Raw genomic sequence first — 2,038 nt, 5'->3', positions numbered from 1 at the left:
CCCTGCAGGGACCCGCAGCGCGGGTTATGCTGGGGGCTCGGATCGCCGTGGCAAGTTGGACACTCAGGACAGCGCCATGGGGGACTTGCAGGTGGGTCTCTCCTACCTAGAGGCTCTGTGGGGGGGACACGGCCCTGGACTCCACTTCCATGGGGGCTTGAAGAGTCCCTCACCGCACAGTCTCGTGGGCCTCTTCCCACAGGAGGATTACGAGGAGGTGCTGGAGGAAATTCTGGAGCAGGAGGAGTATGAAGACCCGGGCATTCCCGTGTCCCAGGTGGAAGAGCCCACTGGTAAGCTACATCCCTGCCCCTGCCAGGATGAGCAGCTGTGCCAGGACAGGGACAGCAAGGGGACTTGTCCTCCCCTTCCCAGTCTTCCCCCTGCGGCCCCCTGGCCAGCTCTCCCCATGATTCTGGCTGATTGAAGGTTAAACAGAGTTTTGTTTGAAATGATCACAGGTGGTGCCTGCGGGGGGGCAAGGGGGGGTGCGGGGCAGTCACCCATCGAAGCGCCTCTTGGATGTGAGCGGGCAGCCAGGCCGTCTGGGACAAGGGCCTGTGCCCATCCAATGCCCGCTGCTAGGCCAGGCACTGGGCCCGTGTTTGGGAACCAGAGGTCCTGAGAACTGTGGGGTCTGTGGGGACCCCAGGGAGAAAAGACACCAGGAGTTGGGCCACCTTCCTTGGCCTACCCAAGGTCTTAGGTGGGGAGCCCCAGGCAGGGGCATGTTTACTGTCAATAGGACTTAAGTGCCAGCGATTGGCACTGCAAGTTAGGAGGCCCCCTGGGAAGTGAGGACTGGGGGGGGTTTGTGGCAGGGACATATAAGAGCAGACCCCACCCTGGTCCCGAGTGTAACTTGGAGCCTGAGAAGCCACCAGCTGGCGGACTTGTTGGGGCAAGTGGGAAGGGAGTCTGGCCCTAGAGGTGGCAGGAGGGGAGAGGACCCTAGCAGGGTCTTCCCAGTCACCCAGCCCCTTCCCTTCATACCCGTGGAGGGCTCAGCCTCCCCAGCAGAGTCTCAGGGTCCTCACCAAGGCTCGGATGGGCAGTGCCAGGCTGGTCTGGAGCCAGCATGGGAGCCCTCTCCACTGAGTGGCAGGTGGCATGGGGCACAACAGGAAGACGTGGGACCTCGGGTGGGTGGTCAGGGCAGCACTAACCAGTCTCTGGGTTTTCAGCTCACCCTGAGGAACCGACAGCCACAGACTACCATACCACCTTGCACCCAGGCACCCACGAGGTGAGCACTCAGCCTTCTGGTTCCCTCCCAGGCTGTCTCTGCGACCCGCCATTCTCCCAGGAGGAAGAAGCGAGGGGCAGAGGCAACTTCAGGCCAGGGGAGACCCCACCAACAGCAAAGAAGGAGCAGGGGTCCCGGGGGAAAAAGGTGTAAGGGAAGAGGACATTCCCGCCGTGGGAAGCGCTGGGCCCCCTTCCTGGAGTTCCCTGGGCAGAGATGACCTCCTGCTGGGGCCAAATCCCCAGGCCTGGGTCCAGTGGGGCATCAGGTGCTCACTGGAGAAGTGCAGAATCAGAGGTGGGCTCTCCTCTCTCCAAGCCCTCCAGATCCCTGCTAGGCGCCAGCCTGTCTAGCTAGTTGGGAATTTGGGCTGGCCCTCAGCTGTGGCCCTGGGAGTGGCCCCCAGCACACGCTGGACTCAGGACATGGTGGGACACACATCCACTCCACAATCCTGGAGGCAGGAGACTGACCCCAGGACTCCAGAGCCACCAGGCCCCCGCTTCCCATTCCCCAGTGACTTCTGCAGCACCCCTTTGGGTTTGCAGGGTTTCGGATGCCCTCTGAAACGGGGCGAGGGCCTGGCAGGAGGTTGGAGTTAGAGCTGGCTGTGTGAGCTGTACCCACAGGACCCTGAGCATTTCCTGCACCCTGAGTTCTGGGTCTGCCCTGGCCTTCCAGGACCCTGGGCCTCTTACAAGCCTCTCTTTTTGTTGTTTTTTGTTGTTGTTGTTTTTTTGAGTTGGAGTCTCACTCTGTCGCCCAGGCTGGAGTGCAGTGGCCACTCCCGGC

The 2,038-nt window shown here is 61.8% G+C and overlaps 1 protein-coding gene across 1 annotated transcript in view; it reads left to right on the top strand.

Annotated features, from left to right (window-relative positions):
- SLC4A1 (solute carrier family 4 member 1 (Diego blood group)) overlaps nt 1–2,038 on the top strand; it is a 19,015-nt gene that overhangs the window by 4,773 nt on the left and 12,204 nt on the right. The window contains exons 2-4 of the mRNA XM_008050337.1: nt 9–91; nt 203–293; nt 1,185–1,246. Of these exons, the coding sequence (XP_008048528.1) occupies nt 77–91; nt 203–293; nt 1,185–1,246 (168 nt within the window). The 5' untranslated portion in view covers nt 9–76. The remainder of the gene's footprint in view (nt 1–8; nt 92–202; nt 294–1,184; nt 1,247–2,038) is intronic.

The sequence above is a fragment of the Carlito syrichta genome, unplaced genomic scaffold (genome assembly GCF_000164805.1).
Source record: "Carlito syrichta isolate Samal-C Ts95f unplaced genomic scaffold, Tarsius_syrichta-2.0.1 Scaffold144209, whole genome shotgun sequence".
In the NCBI taxonomy this organism is placed as follows: domain Eukaryota; kingdom Metazoa; phylum Chordata; class Mammalia; order Primates; family Tarsiidae; genus Carlito; species Carlito syrichta.
Note: the sequence above shows the minus strand (reverse complement) of the source record. Positions and strands in the feature narration are given on the sequence as shown.